General features: G+C 48.2%; 1 protein-coding gene across 1 annotated transcript in view; it reads left to right on the plus strand.

Moving 5' to 3' along the window:
- Positions 1 to 2292: 2292 nt before the first annotated feature.
- Scgn (secretagogin, EF-hand calcium binding protein) overlaps positions 2293 to 16886 on the plus strand; it is a 30941-nt gene continuing 16347 nt past the window's right edge. Inside the window, exons 1-4 of the mRNA XM_026407722.2 lie at positions 2293 to 2374; positions 3154 to 3224; positions 10512 to 10598; positions 13906 to 13995. Of these exons, the coding sequence (XP_026263507.2) occupies positions 2293 to 2374; positions 3154 to 3224; positions 10512 to 10598; positions 13906 to 13995 (330 nt within the window). The remainder of the gene's footprint in view (positions 2375 to 3153; positions 3225 to 10511; positions 10599 to 13905; positions 13996 to 16886) is intronic.

The raw sequence follows: 16886 nt of genomic DNA on the forward strand, positions 1-16886 counted from the left end.
TTAGGCTTCTTTCACTAACTTTCACTTTTCCAACTTCAAAAAATCATGAGAGTTTGCATTATATGCTTGCCCTAGAAGGTCTTAAAATAGAAGAATTATAAATAATAAAATTAAACTCAGCTACAACCTCCCTTTCCACATGACAGAGAGAAGCGTCACTGATGCCATTAATGGATATCCTTTGTTTCCCTATGTGTAGAAAGAAGTCAATACAGAATTGGGTCAGACCAGATGAATGCTTCTGTAGTTTGCTTTTCCTTGTGTCATTGGGCTTCAAAATCAAGGTTTCGATTTTGAAAATGCCATACATCCCGTTGTAGAGATTTACCTTTGTTTCTTTAGCTACCTGAGATCTTGATCATTACTTTTGATATTTGCCTCGTTTTTCCTGTTCCTATTATTTACCAGAAAACAAGAGCAGTCATCAACCTGCTGAGTTCTATAGACCCATCTTCCTGCCTGATGCTGGTATTGAGAGTTCCCCAGGGCCACATGGTAACTACCCATACTGTGAGCTCCTCCCCTCCCGACTCAGCTCTTCAGTGTTTGTACCCACCACTGCCCATGGGTGATGATGTCATTTCCCTTCCTTCAGCCTAAGCCATGCTCCTCAAAACCTCTCAAGTTTATTTCACCGTCCTCCAAATGCATTTGTATGGGGGACTCTTCACCTCAGTAGCTAACTTAGGTTGGGTGCTCTTGTGTGTGCCCTGCTGAGAGTACAGAACAGCACATTTCACCCTCAGGACAGCACCCGGAGAAACATGCTATGGCCATCTCCATTTTACAGAAAAGAAAGTGGCTTCTGAATAATTTTCTCAGTTTCTCACAGCTGGTAAGAGGCCAGGCTGGGCCTCAAGCCCAGAGAGATTTAGTTCTAAACCATTTTCCCCCCAATATTGTATCTGAATTCCATATTTATTCAGATTTTCTTAATTTTTACCTAATGTCCCCTTTTTGTTCCAAGATGACGCCCAGGGTGAAATGTTACATTTGATCATTCTCTCTCATTAGGCTCCTCTGGACTATAGGTTTCTCAGACTTATTTTCTCTCTATATGTATGCATATGTGTATATAGCACGCCTTCATCTCTTGTTATCTACAACACCATGACAACCATGAACATCGTGCATTTCTCTGTGTGGCTATGATCCTCATGGAAACTCCCCACTTTATAGATAAGAAATTCTCAGAAATGAGAATGAGTGGTTCAGCTAGCAGATGGCGGATCCTGACCCAGGACTATGTGACTATGAAGGTCATGTTCTTTTCATGACTCATTCAGATGGCCTATGCATGTGCGCTTTTCAAAAAGCAGTTCAAGTGCCAATATCAGAGTCAGAGTGCTATAAAGAGGATATATTTCTGGTCCACCCCTCTTAACCAATATGGAAGCTTCTTTTATAGATCCTCCAACAAAGGGGTCTCAACATATACTCAAATTCCATCTGTTTTTTTTTTGGGGGGGGGCATTAAGCCAGGGGTATTGTACCACTGAACCAAATCCCCAGCCCTTTTTTTTTTTTTTTTTTTTTTTTTTTTTTTTTTTTGAGACAGGGTCTCAAAAGTTGCTGAGGCTGGCCTTGAACTTGCTCAGCTTCTGCTTCAGCCATCCAAGTCACTGGGATAACAGACATACCAAGAAACCATCCAAATTCTGAACATTCTCCATGTACCTGCAAGTCCTTATATCGCGTGGAGCACAGAAGTGTGTGTGTGTGTGTGTGTGTGTGTGTGTGTGCGCGCGCGCGCCCGAGCGCGCTACACGGTCAGGGCTCAATAACTGCTGTCCACTGGCTTCTTGTGAGCAAGCAGCCTCATACCGCCATCGCTGCTGCGCTCTCCACCTGCCTCCGCCGCAGCGTGTGTCCAAGTCATCGGGTCCAGAGGGGTGGGACAGTGACATCTCCCCCAACGCTGTAGACAGGGCGGCTCTCCCTAGCAAACCTCTTGAGACGATAGTGTGAAAGGTGAGTCAAGCGGAAGAGGGAGTTTTCTGAGTTTGAAGAACAAAAGCTAAAGGGCAAGGCAGTGAGCCGTGGCCGGGTGACAGCGCTCCTCCCCGAGTCCCCAGCAGACAGCCGGGGCTCCGCGCGCGGGGCGGGGGCGGGCGGGGCAGCGGGCCAGGACTCCCCGACGCCAGGGCCACCAGCGCCACCAGCGCCTCCCAGCTGAAGCCCGCCCACCGGCAGGTGCCCCAGCAGAGCACCAGCGGCAGGCGAAGGCTCCGCGCAGAGTGCGGGAGTCCTCCCGGAGGCGTGCGGTGCTGGTGCCCGGCCGCGCTCACCACCATGGACAGCGCCCGAGAACCGGCCCCGGGGCGCTGGGACGCCGCGGGCTTCTGGCAGGTCTGGCAGCGCTTCGACGCGGATGGTGAGTGCCAGCCCCAGCCGGGGACCGGGTCTCCGCGCAGGGAAAGCCTCCACCTGCGGCGTGGACCCGCGTGCCCGTGCTACACACTCGGAAACCTCGTGAAACGGGGTGGCGGGAGGGATTTGCCCCCTTCCCAGCCTGGGCGAGTCAGGGTTCGCCAGTTGGTGCGTGCAACGACGAAAGTCTTTACAAGTAGCCCGGGATGGTGCGCTGAGGAGCAACCCTCAGAAGCCAGCCCTCTCTGTGCGGTCCTGGGGGTACACACCTACCTCTTCCGCGCAAGTACTCTCTCCAACAGAGGAGGGATTTATCAACCTTCAAATGTACTACATCTCTACCAAAAAACAAAGGCAAAAAACTTTCTTGAGGACCGATCACTTCGGTTTTACTAATAATTAAAGAAACATAAAACACCTACAATGTGTGTTTAAACCTGCAAACTAGGATTCTATATTTACCTCTGTTAACTATTTCCAAGCTTTCAAAATAATTGGATTTTATTCTAAAACTCGTTCATTAAAATTCATGTATTTAAGAGCTTTTGTTCTTCAAATCCTAATGTAAACCTTAGCATAAAACATTTACTCAGCAGCATGTATTCTCTGTCCACATCTGTGTCTTCTGGAGGTCCATGTTGGTACTTAATTATTGGGATGACAAAAAAAAATATGTCTATGGGGATTTTACAAGGCGTGAGATTAAAAGCAGATTTAGATAAGTCCTAAATGCCATATGTTTTTCTATATGACTATTATTTATGCTTATCTCCTTACATTTAGAAAAAGGCTACATAGAAGAGAAGGAGCTTGATGCTTTCTTTCACCATATGTTGAGGAAATTGGGCACAGATGTAAGTACTTCCGGCCCTGAGCATCAATCTATGTGTCTCTTAGTGAAATAGAAGCATCCAAGTCTTGTGCTGATTTGTACCCATTAATCCCATCTGACCTCTTTTCTTCCTTGCATGCGTGTAATTTTTCTCCCTCTCCTAGCAACACAGGGGGATTTAGGCAGGTTTTATAAAAGATGCGACTCTAACTTTCACCATGCTGGTCACTGACTGATTGTAACATCTGTCATGCACTCAGAGGTCCTAACTGTAGTCAACTCTGCTTTACGCGTTTCCTTGTTTATACTTCTGCTAATGGATTTAAAGCTGGAGATAGGGTGGTTTGCTTTGTTCACAAGATCAAAGGTGGAAAAGATGTTAAGAGCTTTATCGTTCTGGGTGTTTAGTGCATATGGCACTCCTTTGATAGCAAATGGCAAATCATCTAAAATCATTTTCCATTATTCATTTTATTAGAAGAGGGAATGACAAACTAGAGAGAAGCCAGACAGAAACGTAATCCCACTTATGTGGCATTCAGGGCCCAGATGGTAAGTCTGACCTTGAGAGATGTAGACTGACTCTTGGAGATTCCTGCCCAAAGCAGAGGTGAGCTCTCTCAGAGGCGCAGAGCTGCGGCTGGTCTGGGTGGGTCTGGTCAGGAGAGGGCTCCCTTAGGGAATGCGTGCCAGGAGGAGGAGCACCGGACAGCTGCACAGAAGTGAGGTACAGAGAGAGCTCACCTGACTTTGGGAACACTGGGGTGCGTCTCATTCTCCCCTCTGAACCCAGAGCAGGGATCTGGGAGCTTTGCCCCACTGAGGAGCAGCTGGTGGGTGTGGGGGCTGAGACAGGTCAGAAAAGAGGAGGCTGCCTTCTCCCCCCACCAGCCGACCCGGCCTCCGTGTTGTCTGCCTCCCACTCTGTTCCTCTTTGTCTGTCTGTCTCTCCCACCAGTCTCCTGGCTCTCATCTCCCAATGTCTCTTGCCTTCCTCCTTGACCCCTCTGACTCTCATCGGTCACCTGCTCGTCACCTGTTTCCCTGGCTCTCTGTGTCTGTTTCCTCTTTCTTTCTCCAGCCGGTCTCTTTCTCAAAGGTCTCTCTGGGTCCCTCCTGCCCTTGCCTTTCATTTCTCCATTCCTCCTCTTTCCTCTCTATCTCATCTCTCCTTTTTTGGTCCTTCGTTTCTTATCTCACCCCAGTCTTCTGCTTTGGTCTCCGATGGCTCTCTCTCCATATCACCCTTTGTCTCTCCCACCCCCACGCTCTGCTCTGTGTGCCTAGGGGGTGAAAGGGGTGGCAGGTGGCAGAAATCTGAGCCCCTTCTTTGCTCTGGTGAGACCTTAGCACACACTGTTCTTTACCCTTCATGACTGTGATTGCACCAGTCATGAGCAGAGCTGAAAACCTCACCCAATTTCAATTTTGCTGCCCAGTTTCAAGTGTCAGCAGCTAGTGGGAAGCCCCCTCAGCCTTACTGCAGGGCTCCCACTTTGGCCTGTGGACGCTAAGGGTCAGGGTGGTCCAGGAACCAGAGGCCATGTGCCAGCAGGCGTATTTGTGGAAAACCCAAAGATGCATGTAAAGCTGTTAACGTCTTCAGTGTTCAACTCCTAAACTTCAAAATAGTGTGGCCAATGCCTAAACATCTCAATCTCCAGAGGCTGCAACTCCACGTTTCAGCAGGCTCTTTGCTTTAGTGATTTATAGGAAAGGAGAAAAGTCATAGTCAGCCTTGAAACTGGACATGTCTTACTTTCGGTGACGGAGGGGAGGCTACTCACACACGAGATGTGCTCTAGCTGAAGCCTCTCCTCCTGAGGACTCAGCTAACCTAGGGGGAACTGTTGCCATTAGAGAGAGAAGGGGAACATCATGTCTGCGGCTTGCCTGCTCCATCTCCAGCCCCTCCTCGGATCTGGCCTGTTTTCTCTTGTGCAGGAGCAATCCTGAGCCTTGAGGAGACAAGTCACGAATGAGTCACTGTTGTGCTGCGCAGCTGTGCCTAGTGCAGGCATCTCTGTGTCTAGTAAAGAAATCTTAAGGGGCTGGGGATGTGGCTCAAGGGGTAGTGCACTCACCTGGCTTGCGTGGGGCCCGGGTTCGATCCTCAGCACCACATACAAAAACAAAAAAACAACAACAAAAAGATGTTGTGTCCGCAGAAAACTAAAAAAAAAAAAAATATATTAAAAAATTCTCAAAAAAAAAAAGAAAGAAAGAAATTTTAAGGTCTCAAGCACCTGATAAAATGTGAACCCGTACGTGTTTGAGTACATTTAGTGTCTGCAAAGAGTCTTGCGTGGTAAAATCACGCTCCGTCATTTGCATTTCCTCTTACCCTCTGTCCCTGCAGGAATGGTGATAGCTTACGGGCAGGGGATTCTGCCAGGATCAGGCGAATCCCGCTGAGCTGGGGCAGCCGTCCCAACACTGCTCCTCAGCCCTGGGCTAGAGAGGTGGCCTCGATGACTTGTTTATTAACTAGAAGTGGCAGCGTTTGCCACTGGCGCCCTTTCAAAATGCTGAGGCAGTGCCTGGTGGGGGCCGTGCAGGGACCTTCACTGGGCACCCCATGCCACCTCGACAAAGCGACTGGAGAACCTTTTCTAGTTCTGGGCTTGTCCCTGATGCACGAGGAGTCAGCTCAGTAGAGAGGGACAGCCCTGCTGTGCTCGTCCCTTAGTGAGCACAGAGACCAGACGGCAGAGAGGCCGCCAAGGCCAGGCAGCCTGGGCTCTGAGAAGCCGGTGTGGCTGGTGGCTCTTCAGGGGTCCCAATAGCTGGAGCTTCCCCCAGAGACTTCAGAAGAAGGATAAAGGGCTCCGCAGAAAGCTGCTGCCTGGTCTCTGAGTGGCCAGGGAGGAACCTCCTGCTGCCAGCAGCTGCTCTTTTTTCTTTGCAGACTTGTCCTCTGAATGGGGACTTCCAGCCAGTCCCTTGCTGGCCTCAGCTTCCTGCGCACACTTCCCGTGTGTTCACCTCCTAGGCCTCTGAGAAGCTTAGACTGCGAGTGTCCTGCTGGGTCCAGGGTCTAGACAGGACTCAGGGGGGATCACAGCACAGCAAACCCTGGCTCCTGAGGGAGGCTTTGGGTGGGAGATCTGAAAGGACAGGATAAGGCTCAGTGCTCTCAAGCCAAAGCTGGCCCATTAGTAGAACCTGGTCACTGCTTCTTTGGCTCCACATTTATTTGCTTTGAAATCTGATGGTTCACCAATGTGGCCTCTGTGAGTTCACTTCCCTTGGGAGTGCCCAGGCCACCATCAAGAATAATAATGCATTGATCAACAGATACTGTGATCCAGAGGTCCGGAGATGGCGGTCCCGGCAGAGTTCTCCATCTAAAAGGTCAAGCTGAAATTCAAAGTGTTCCCCACCCTGCTGAGCGATTTCCCTGGTGCTCTGCCTTCGTGGGTCTGCATGTTGTGTTAAGCCAGGGCTCTGCAGAAAGACAGAACCAGTAGGATATGCATAGAGACCTGGAGAGGTGATAGACCAGAACTCGGCTCATGTGACGGTGGTGGCTGAGAAGTCTCAAGACAGGCCGTCTGCAGGATGGAGACCTGGGGTGCTGGCAGCCCAGCTCAGGTCAAGTCCAGAAGCCTCAAGGTCAGGGAGGCCAATGCTGCAACTGTCAGTTGGAGGCCGGAGTGGAAGAACCCAGTGGAGGGGCTGCAGGTGTGAGTCCTGGATCCAGGGTCCAGAGAGCCTGCATTTCTGATGTCCAGGGCAGGAGAGGAGCATGTCCTGGACTTTGAGCAGGGACAGCAGTTTGTCTTCTCTTTGCTCTCTGACTCCAGCTGTTTGAATGGTGCCCCTTCACACTAAGGGCAGATCTTCTGCACTCAGTGCACTCAGACCTCATGCTGACCTCCTGGGGTGGTACCCTCACAGACACACCCCAAATAATGCTCTTCCGGCTTTCTAGGAAATTATTTATTTTTTAATGAGGTGACTTTTTAAAATTTAGCTTTATTTTATTCATCTATTTTTTACGTGATGCTGAGAATTGAACCCAGGGTCTCCACATGCTAGGCAAGTGCTCTACCACTGAGCCACAGCCCCCGGCCCCTAGGTGTTTTATAATCTGATCAAGTTGATCCCTAACAGGGAACAACATCACACAGCGGTGGTGCTGAGACTGGACAGGCTGGTCGAGGCTCTGAGTGACATCACACGGGGAAACCTGGTCGGCGGGAGATCTTGCAGTCGCGGGAGACCTGTTCACCTTCTACAGGGCAAAGTGTAGCTCCTGGTCTCCAGAGGTGCACTTCAGAGAAGCCCTGGGTGGGGAGATGATCGTGGTGGACACAGAAATCCTGTGTGGGCATCCCTGCTCTGCAGCCACAGCCGTGGGGCGTGACATCAATATGCCATTTACGCTCCCTGGGCCTCAGTTTTTGTCCATAAAGTGAGAATGACCCTGTTTGGACCTGCCTGTCTCACGGTGAGACACCACAAGCGCCCGCTGTCCTCGTGTCCTTAGGGTGACGTAGTCTCTTCTGGGTCCTTTGTTTTCCCAGTATTTAGTCTGGATCCTCTTTGCTTTAGAACCACCACCAAGTCACGCCACACGAGATGATTGGCATTGACTCTCTAAACCATGAAAACGCTTTTAATATCCAAAATAAACACATCTGTCCCTGGGACTCCCGTTTGTGAGAGCAAGTTCCAAGCCAAGACAGATGATCCTGAAGTCCCACCTGCCACCACCCTACTCCAGGGAGGTGGTGACCACAGTGAGTCACCTCAGGGCCACCACACTCACTTGGGCTTAGATGACTGATCCTCGTGGTATTTCCCGCTTCCTCGCCCGAGATGTTGTAATGTCTTTTTCTCCCCCTCTGTATGTTTTGTTTGGTGGGTGTTCACTTAAGAAAGTGTTCCTTTCTAAAAACTAGGTCCCTGTTCATAATCATCAAGCAAACACATTTGGTTGATGGTACTTACAAAGTCAATCTGTCCGAGACCTCTGATTTTAATCATTTGGGGGTTTCTAAATACAAGACCAAAGCCATTAATCTAGCAGATGGCCCTGGTATCATGGAACACAATCCATTTGATGAGTGCATTATCTCTGTCACAAATGCACGCGCTTTGGGTTTACCTTTTTTTTTTTTCTTGATTAAAAATAGCTTCGGCTGTAGACCCCAGCTTGAGTTCTTGTTAACAAAAGTTCTAACTTTGTACCAAGAAACTCCCCTTTACTGCAATGTGTTCTGAGCAAGGGAGCCTCACTGTCTAACCCTGCTGGGAAGTACAGAAGCCCCAGTCATTCACGGTATTCTCATCCCCTCCAGCAAAAAGTGACAAGGGGAAAAAAAGGCGCAGTTTCACTTGATACATGCTGACCAAGTTCCTGAGTGGTCAGTTGGGGAGACTCACTGAGTTTGGCAGGAATCTACCTGGCGCTCCTGTCAGCTGTAAGAGTGCAAAGATTAAAATGATATCAGGGCTCCAGCGGCTCCACTCACCTCAGCTCAGAGCCTTTTTCTGTCCTCTCCGTGATAGACCACCACCGAGCATTTGCTGGGCACCCACCTCCTGCGATGGAGAGACCGCACACCGTGTTGGGGGCCACAGTCCTGCCATGACCCCCTGGGCCTCCCCAGCACAGAGTCACTTCTCCTGAGCATGGTGCCACCTGGCTTTTCAAGAACTAGACTTCAAATTTCAGGGTCTTATGATATTTAAAGCATCCTGTTATTTAGCTAATTGCTGAAACCCATCCTGAAAAATTCCCAAAGTGAGTCAGGTTCTCACCTTTTGTTTGAAGGGCTTCCTGTTTATAAAGCACTTCTTGCCGGGCTCCCTGTGCATGCTGCTGCCTCCCATGGGGCGGGAGCCACGCGTGGGGCAGGGGGCCAGGGAGTGGAAGTGCTGTCCGCCTGTGGGGAAAGGCATCCTTTTGGCCTCTTTCAACAGTAACATGAAAGGGCGGAGTCTCAGGGAGGAGGGCCTGAGGCTTTTTCCCCTGGACTCTCTTGCACGGAGCTGGTCAGAAGGAAGCGTGTGGCTGAGGGCAGCCACAGGTGCAGGGGACATGAAAGGGGTCTCTTTCCATGTCTCAGGCTCCGGATGGCAGAGGTGGTCCTCTAGACCAGGAGATGCCACCTGTGGAAGGAAGAGGCTGGCTCTGTCCTTCTCTGCCACCCTTCCTCCCCCGTGGCCTCCCATTGTGGAAGTCCCTCAGGGGGAGGTCCCAGTGGGAAGGGAGGCGGGACAAAGGGCCTTCCACAGCCTGTGCCCCAGGGCAGCCCCGGGGGCTGTTTGGCTCACCACCAGGGGCTGGCGCTGGGCTTGGCCTGGGGAAGCTGCTCAGCAGAAAGCGGCTGTCCTGGGTTCGCGTGGTGGTGCTGGGAGGCGCAGGAAGGGAGCCCCAGGGGTCCGGGGTGTTCCAGTGAGTGCTTCACCTCAGCACCGCTCTCCCGCTCTCCCTGTGCCCTCTACTGTTATTCTGAGAGCAGCAGGGGAAAGCCTGGGCAGGTTCAAGGCCAACAGCGCACTTTCCTGCACACATGTGCACAGATGACACATCCAAAGTCTCCCGCAGCTCCGAGTCCCCTGGTCCCCAACACCAGCGGGGATGGTGGTCAGTGAACATCGCCGCTCCCGAGTCCTGTCACTCACAGCTGGAGACTTTGGGACCAGGACCAGAGTGAGCTTATTAAGAATTAAGACATTATTAAGTACAAGTTGCAGTGAGGATGGAATCTTTGAATTGGGCGATGTCGGAGACGCTCTGTGCCCTCCGTTTGACGTCAGAGTTCATTCTTCAAAGTTCGTGTTCCCTGCAGCATCCCCGAAATCCACCCAAGAAGGTAACTGCAGCTGTAAGGAAGGCTGTGGATAAGAGATAACCTCTTTGATCATTTCCCTGTTATAATGATGCTTTTCTCAGCGGGCACCAGGAGAAGATCAAGAGAATGCCCTGCAGCAGCCATGGCGCTCCCCAAACTGAATCGTTTAGTTAAAAATGGAAAGCCTCTGAGTTCTTGAGGAAACACCTATATATTAATTACAGTGCCATTGTTTCTCACAGCTGAGTTTATAATGATAGTCCAGTTCTCTCTTTCAGCACTTTAGTTTCTCAGCTTCTTTCCTCTGTAGTTTAGTGACTCAGTGACTGTAAACTTCACCTGGTCGGACTGTGGTAGGTGGTGGGTTGCTGAAGTCCCCAGCACTGCGCTGTGCCCCACAACGAGAGAGTCTTCCTAAATGGCTGGGGAATCTGCTCCTCAGTGGCACAGGGGCCAGGCTGTGCTTGCTCTTGCACTAACTTGGGTGTGTGTGGCCCTTCCAGGAGGCCGTCTTGGAGGAAGACACGCGCAGGCTGAAACAGCGATTGGTGACCACTCGTGAGGCCCCTACCCGCGTTCAGATGAAAGAGGTACCTGTCGCCACTGTGCCTTTCTGGGTTGTGCCTTTCTTGACTTGCCTTCTTGGGCTGTGATTTCCCATGAAAGACAACGGGAATCTGACATCCATTCGACTGGGAAATACGGGCCTTCTGCAGGGCAGTCGGCCTGGATACGGTTCTTGAAGCAATCGCCTCTCCTTTTGCACCTGCTCAGTTGCCTAGTAATGAAGGGTGGGCAGGGCTTTCTTGGTCTTATTGGGGTTGATCAATACACCTATCTTATCACCAGGGAATTGAGGTGGGGATGTCTTTTCACAGTGTCTCGTTCAAATTGAACTTGTATAAGGAAAAAAACTTACTGACAATCAATGAATGAATAAAGTTTAAACAAACTTTAGCATCAATGCAGTGGAGGTTGGAAAGAGCTGTCTCTGATGATCATTAAAACAAAACAGAACAGAAAATAGCTTTCTTTACTGACAGCATATGTTCTGAGAAATGCTTTGTAAGGCCTCCTCCCCCACACACAAATCAGGCAGTATAAGTCAATCATTCCATCTGGCTTCTTGGTACTATCAAGAGACTCTCAGTAAACAAAACATGTAGCAGGCTGCTAACAATATAACATGGCTGACTGCAATACAGTAAGTACTATTTTTATATGAAAATAGAACTATAAAACAATGATAAAAATATATTTTAATAAGCATACAATCAGGGACACAGTTGATTATTGTTCTTATCGGTTCTGTGCACAGTATGTAACTGTATGTGCTGTGTCTTTACATGATTGACAGTATTGTAAGTTCACACTAGCATCACGCTTGTGGCTCATGCATGTTGCTGTGAAGTCATCACAGCTGTGAGGTCACTAGGTTTCAGTTCCAGCAAGATCGTATGGGGCCACCATTCCATATTGACTTGGACAGTCAATATCATCGAAAAAAATAAAAGGGAAATTTCCTTAGGGAATTATGTTACTAGAGCAGGATAATGTCTCTTTATGAAAAGTGAACTGCGGCTGCCTTTTCAGAAAATCAATAAGCTAAACCCTAGATTTATGAGTGTTGCTGTTTCCAACATTGTTTTCTACTCAAAGGCAAGTTTCACATGTAACCTACGATGCACATCAGAATTGACGTAAAAACATCAGTATGTCAGAAGTCAATGCAGACGCGGAGCTCGGTGCGCAGAACTAGTGCTCGGGACCGCAGGGCTGTTGGTGTGCTCTCAGCCCTGGAGCAGACACGGCACACAGTGTGTTCCATGAGTTGTGGACGTCCCCATGGTTGTGAAGCATGGCAAACAGCTCAGGAGTGGCTGTTATCTCACTAGTACCAGGTGGACCCTCCTGAGCAACAGGCTGCCATGTGATTAGAGCCTGCCCATGAGTGTGACCATGGTGGCTGTTTGTAGGGAAGTTGGTAATGTAGGTCTGGGTCCTTCCCAAGGTTCCTTAAGGCCTCGTGGGCCTGCAAGTCTCTGGCAGCAAGGTCTCTATTTCCCCCGTATTCTCCTTGCTACCAGTGACGTTTCACTTACTCCAGTTGCAGGTAGTCGTGACATAAAATCAGTCATGCTGAACCAGTTTAGATGTTCAAGTGAAAAGTCAGATGGAGAAGAGCTCATGACCAAGAGCCAAAGTAGGGCTTGGGGACACTCTGCGTGTCTGATGTGCCCAGGACACCTCTGTGCCACTCCAGCTAAAAGTGGAGGTAGAGAGGGGTCGTAACGGCCTGGCGTAAGTGAACTATGTCTAATTGGGTTTCTTCGCCTGAGCCCTCCCTATGTGAAAAGCACTGCTTAGTCCTGAAGAGCCATTCCTAGTCCCAGCTGACCATGGGGTTGTAGGGTAGAACACAAAGTCATTGTGGGGGGATATGTAACTGTGGGCAGGTCATTTCATGTCTCTGAGGCTGAATCCCACTACCATGTGATAAGTGGTAACATCGCAGTTACCACTTATGATGGCTGAATAAACACCAGGTATTTTGCTACAGCAGTTCATGAATATGGGCTCATTTTATTTTCAGTTTTCACATAAGCATCGGATGACAATATTATTGTTCCCATTTTATAAATGAGAAAATTGGCCATAGATATATCAATTAAATTGTCCAAGATCAAACAATTGGTAAGTAATAAGGAGAAATTCGGTGCTACTCTAGCCTGTCACAGTAAAAAAGGAGGTATTTGTTCTTTCTGAAGGGTTGATGTGAGAGTTTAGTGAGATGATAAATGAAAAGCACCTTACCCGTGCTGGCCATGCGGTAGGCACCCAGCACCCAGTATGTGACAACAGTTGTTGTTAAAATGATGTACCCTTGAGCTGACTCGAATTCAAACGAGCGGGTGAACCTTGAGCCCACCCACTTCACGTGTGCTGGACTTGCTCTGTGGCGTTATACCAGATGCTGAGAAAACTATCAGTTATGAAAAGCAGTCATTATTTATGGGCTGACCCAGAAGGAAGATGGCTTACACAGTAGTCCCCTAGGTGCAATGAACCCTGTCAAACGCCTAGGTGTGAGGCAGAACCATGATCCTATAGGGGAACAAGATGTCACCTTTGTTTGGAATAAATGAAGAGTGAAGTACATCAATTGCTTACACAGGAAGCTTGTTGGTTGAATTTATCACCCTTCAGCCAACTCTTGTAGCATCATATAAACTCTAATGATGTGAAAGAGCATAGACCACAGTCGGTACTCAAGAATCCCCCCAGCCAGCAGTCGTTCCTGCCCTGCACATGGCACTGAGGTTCTTTGCATGGTCAGCATCTCACCAGCAAAGCTTCGTGGTTGTGGGGGGCGGGGGGCTTGAAATTCCTGACTTGAAGACTCCACTCCCCACTTACTCACTGCATGACTTTGACGATTTCTTTATCTCCATGTGGCCTAGTTTCTCTAATTAGAAAGAAATAGCAGTAGTGTATGTGTATCTCAAAGGAGGTGGTTTGGATTAAATGAGCACTTAGAACAGTACCTGTAAGCCCAGGTAAGCATTATTCACTATTCACTCTTCCTATTTTCTATCATTGATAATTTAATATGGGAGGTTCTTAGAATAGTAACTGGAACATACTGAATGCTGAGCAAGTTTATTATTATCATCATTATTTTGTATTTTTAGCTCATGGGAAACAGTTATCCACAGTGTTTCACACCTAGTAGGAGAATGATAATTATTGAAAGAACCAATAATCCACGCAGGGTTATCAAGGGCAGGGAACTCCATTCTGGGAGAGCTGAGCCCTTCTCCCCGTGGCCTGCGTCCACAAGCACTCCCTGAAGGACCCGGGGAGGTGTCCCTGATTGCTGCTCCTCTGTCCCCTTAGCTCGCCAGTATGTTCTTGTCTGAGGATGAAAAGTTTCTTCTGTTCTTTCGCCTGGAAACCCCCCTGGACAGCAGCGTGGAGTTTATGCAGGTGAGTGGTCTGACGTGGGGAGGGGTGTGGCTGCCCCCCCCGCCTGTCCTGAGGGACACTTGTGCACAGAGGACAGAGCGGGCACTATTTTTTACCTTTATATAAAATCGAGCAAGCACATACACAGGCTGTTCACAGAAGAAGTCTGAGTGGACCATAAATATATCCAATAACCCAAGGAATGTAAATAAAATAACTTAATTTTTCACAATCAAAGTGGTCAAGATTTTAAGAAGATCTATAAAAATATGCAGTGCCACTAAAAAAAAAAAAATCAAAAAACCCAAAACCCTGAGATTGTTCACAGATGCTCTGTGGCAGGGGTGTATTGTGGAAGAGTTTTATGGAAAGTAATTTTGCAAAAATTCAATCAGGAAACTTTAAAACTTCATGATTCAGAATTACTTAAAAACATTTACATATTGACTGTATAATTCTACTTCTCCAGGTATGTGTTTTATGGATGTAAAAAATTTTCTTTAGAACATTGTCCATTAAATGCTGTGCTGTTACTTAAGAGTTAAAACTGAAGGGTTGGGGCTGTGGCTCAGTGGTAGAGCGCTTGCCTGGCATGCATAAGGCTGTGGATTCAATCCCCAGAATTGGGAGAAAAAATAACATAACCAACTCTGAATGAAGGAAGAATAAAGGAAATGATGATACCTCGTATGATTCCTTCCTTCCACGGTGCTTCTGAGTACTTGCCAGGGGTCCTTCTAGAGGCTACAGCTTCTTAGGGAAAGTCCCACTGCTGGGCAGTATGCATCATTGAATTGCTAATGTTTCCAAGAATATTTGATAATATACCGGATGTGCAATGTAATTAATGTTAAGAAACAGACTTGTACATAGAGTGATCTTAATTTTGTTAAAAAAAAAAACACACACACACAACACTGTTTTTCCTAAACCTGCATAGATATATACTCGTAAAATGAGTTACGGTTATTTGTGAATGGTAGGATTTCCGGACATTTTCATAGTCTTTGTGTTTTCTAGTTCTATATAAAATTATTTACAAGTTACTTTCAAGACATTTTCAAAATGATTTTAATTATGTTTAAAAATGCTCACAGGAAGTTTTAAATAAAATTTATAAATCAACCAAGTGTGTAGACAATGTGACCAGCAATTCAGTTTTGTTTTATATGTAATAGAAACAGAATGGAAAGAAACACTAAATAATCTTCTCTGGGGTAGGGATTTCTGGATAGTATAGTTTTGTTGTTGTTGTTTTTTTTTTTTTTTTGTATATCTTTAATTTTGAATGATGAACATCATTTATTTCTAAAATCAGAAAAAAAGTATTAGCATGTTAGGACTTTTTTAGTCTGGAATAACCTTGAGAAATGGGAAAAGGAAACAGAACTAAGGAGCTTTCTTATCTTTTTAAGAATATATCTATTCTATTTTTCCTTCCCTTTACTTGGTCAATTTGTTCTATAAGGAAGAACGTTCAGGGCCCTGTGCAGGTGAGGCAAGCACTCTACCAACTGAGCTATGTCCCCGGCCCTTGAGTTACTTTTTAATTAAATTGATTGCAGCCCATTATATCCTATGTATCTTAGGAAACCCCAGTGTCCACTGTTCCCCTGAACCACAGGCCCTGAGCACTAGCTTAACACACACTCACTGGCTCAAGTTTCTCCTTGTTCCAGGGTTTGTTGGTAATCAACTGTTCTTGTTTGTCTGGATCTCTCTTTACTTGGCCTTCTTTCTTTAGAGAGAGGCTGGCTGAGATTCGCAGAAAGCTCTCTTGCCCCCCAGGGCTCAGCTGCCTTCATGGAGCTGGAGGGGCAAGGAGAAAAACACTTAAAGAGTCTGTAAAAATGGTTGGTGGAGTTATTGGAAATTCTCATAGTTTGGGTATATTCATCCACAAATATGCTATGAATCACACTTACCTCATTGATTTCATAAGTCAAGCTGATTCAGACACAAATGACTGGGACTAGAAGAAGTGGCTTTCCGAACAGTTCTCACTAAAGGTCCGCCTGGTGTCACAGCCGCCCACTCACTCTGTTGGCGGGGTCTGAGGTTGGGTCCTGATTGTGTGCAGGATGGAGGTCCCTGCCGGGGGTACCGCAGACCACCCAGGTAGAAGGAAGGAGAACCTTGTTCCCTAAACAAGTGCTCTGGGCTGCCTTGGTTTGGTGTGGGAGCCAGGGCCTTGTCCACGGGAGGCAGAGGTGGTTCAAGGAGCAGCATTCATTAGAGCAGGCTTTGATCAGATCTCCAGCTCTGTCTCCTAGCTCAGGATGCAGCTGTGGCCGCAAACCAGTGGGAGGGATGGCTTGCCCCTGGGAGTCACCGAGGTAGCCTCTCCCTCCACCCGGAGCCACGGCCCTGCAGGCAAGGTCACCGTGTCCCTGGCAGTGTGTGTGAGCCCACCCTTTCACTGGGAGGTGTTGACGTTCGGCGTCTCAGCTTTGAGCAGGTGACTCCATCTCATTTCCCACTGGTGTGGGTGCCAGGTTGTCACGTGTCCACCTCGAGGACGGTCGTCTGACGGAGCTGCAGCTCGTCGTCGTCAGGGACGGGCAGACCACGAGGGCAGGCTGGCTTCAGCCCTGCGCTACCTCTCCGAGTTGGCGCTGCGCTGTCGTGTGGGTCTCCCAGGGGTCCAGAGTTGTTTCTGTAGCATCCTGCACAGCACAGCGTTGAAATGCATCTCATCCTATTGTTTCATACGGAGCCTTCCCATGGGAGCATGTGACCCTTATAAGTGGCTTCAAGTGGACACAGTGCCACAATTTGGCTGAGTTCTTCCCAATGACTGTCACCAAAGAAAGCCTGAAATTCCCTGTGAAAGTCTTACTCGCACCAGTGGGGACCGTTTTCAGATGCTGAACCATGGGGGACACCGGCACAAGTCCATCCCTCAGCTTTTG

The sequence above is a fragment of the Urocitellus parryii genome, chromosome 8 (genome assembly GCF_045843805.1).
Source record: "Urocitellus parryii isolate mUroPar1 chromosome 8, mUroPar1.hap1, whole genome shotgun sequence".
NCBI lineage: Eukaryota > Metazoa > Chordata > Mammalia > Rodentia > Sciuridae > Urocitellus > Urocitellus parryii.